We start from the raw sequence: 1,412 nt of genomic DNA, 5'->3' as shown, positions 1-1,412 counted from the left end.
GATGCCACAGCTTCAAGACGGGAGGTCCCACCAGCACGGCCAAGACAGCTTTTAAAGGAATGCTTCAGACATCTAAACGGATCTGGAATTCAAAGACTCCACTTCCCGCCCAAGAAGTATTCCCCGTGTGGACATATTTAGCCACGACTCTGTGGATGCACCCAGCGGACGAATGTCAGGACTCACCACTTGCCCACGATCTTGCTGGCGTAGCCGGCCCCCTTCAGCAGCTCAGGCAGGAGGAGCTCCGTGTCCGCGATGCCGCCCACGATCTCCTGGGGCGTGTAGGCTAGAAGAGGCCCGCGTTGCGTGAACCACTCACACACATGGGGCAGGCTGTGCCACAGAGGGTAACAGTTTTGAACACTGGCCCTTCAGGGTCAACAGGCAAAGGCCTGGTGAAGAGCTGGCATTACCACACAGCACTTTTGGGGTCCAGGCACCTCCCCTCTGCTGATCTGCCTGGGGGGGGGTTCTCCAGAACATGTTATCTGATACTATGAGGGTCTCACTCACGCCAGGCTCCCCGGTGCTTGCTGTACTCCCTTTCTCTGAGGGCAGTTCCGTGCTGACCTCACAGTAACTGGCTTCCTCAGGTTTCTTTGTGGGCGTATAACTCACCTGCCCAAATGGGCAGCAGCTCCTTGAGCGGGGAGAGTGCCCAACTTGCCAGGCTGTGCCGGGCAGCCCCAGGACACGGCAGGGAGGGAGCAGTGAACAGTGCCTGTCGGCCTTGGCTGTCCTCAAAGCCGGAGGTGGGAAGGAGCTGGGATCCCGCCCTGAACCCCTGAGACCATGCACTAACCTCCCCGTCCTCTCTACTTGCCTAAAATGCATTATTTTTGATGGAAGCCCTGTATCAAAATGGCATGTTATAACTCAAACAAAGCCCTTGACCCTGGGGTATGAGTGCCACCCTGGAGAAGGAAGGTCACGTGTAAGGATGGGTGACAAATGCCTGTCCTTTGCCCTCTCTGGTCCTTGGCCTCCCATGTGCACACATACCGTTCCTGGCCTGCCCGTTAGTGGTGTAGAAGCCGTTGCGGATGGGGAGACGTCCAGTGAGCAGGGCCGCCCTTGCTGCACGGAGATGAAAAAACAGAAACACTGTGGGGCTGCATCATATGTCAGGGCCATGGCCAACTCTGGGGAGCTTGTAAGTCCCTGCCAGCCTCCCAAGCCTGGGTGGGCAGACCGTCCCTGTACTGACTGGCTCAGAGACAGGTCACTGGGGAGTGCTGGCCAGGCCCTGCAGCTCAGCATCGTCCAGCCCCAAAACCGTTCTTCCTGGATCCCAGGAGAGCCACCAAGATGTGGGGTGCACACGGCCCCTCATGCACCTCCCACCCACATTCCTTCTCTTCAAGACCAGCATTTATACAGGAGTCCCTCAGCAATAGTGATTCTCATGG

At 57.6% G+C, this 1,412-nt stretch overlaps 1 protein-coding gene across 1 annotated transcript in view; it reads right to left on the bottom strand.

The window, feature by feature from the left end:
- GALNS (galactosamine (N-acetyl)-6-sulfatase) overlaps positions 1 to 1,412 on the bottom strand; it is a 29,004-nt gene that overhangs the window by 2,021 nt on the left and 25,571 nt on the right. Inside the window, exons 3-5 of the mRNA XM_019654480.1 lie at positions 1,006 to 1,080; positions 187 to 289; positions 6 to 48 (exon numbers count right to left, since the gene is read on the bottom strand). Coding sequence (XP_019510025.1) covers positions 6 to 48; positions 187 to 289; positions 1,006 to 1,080 — 221 coding nt within the window. The remainder of the gene's footprint in view (positions 1 to 5; positions 49 to 186; positions 290 to 1,005; positions 1,081 to 1,412) is intronic.

Source organism: Hipposideros armiger, unplaced genomic scaffold (assembly GCF_001890085.2).
Source record: "Hipposideros armiger isolate ML-2016 unplaced genomic scaffold, ASM189008v1 scaffold_224, whole genome shotgun sequence".
NCBI lineage: Eukaryota > Metazoa > Chordata > Mammalia > Chiroptera > Hipposideridae > Hipposideros > Hipposideros armiger.
This window is presented reverse-complemented; position numbering and strand designations above follow the sequence as displayed.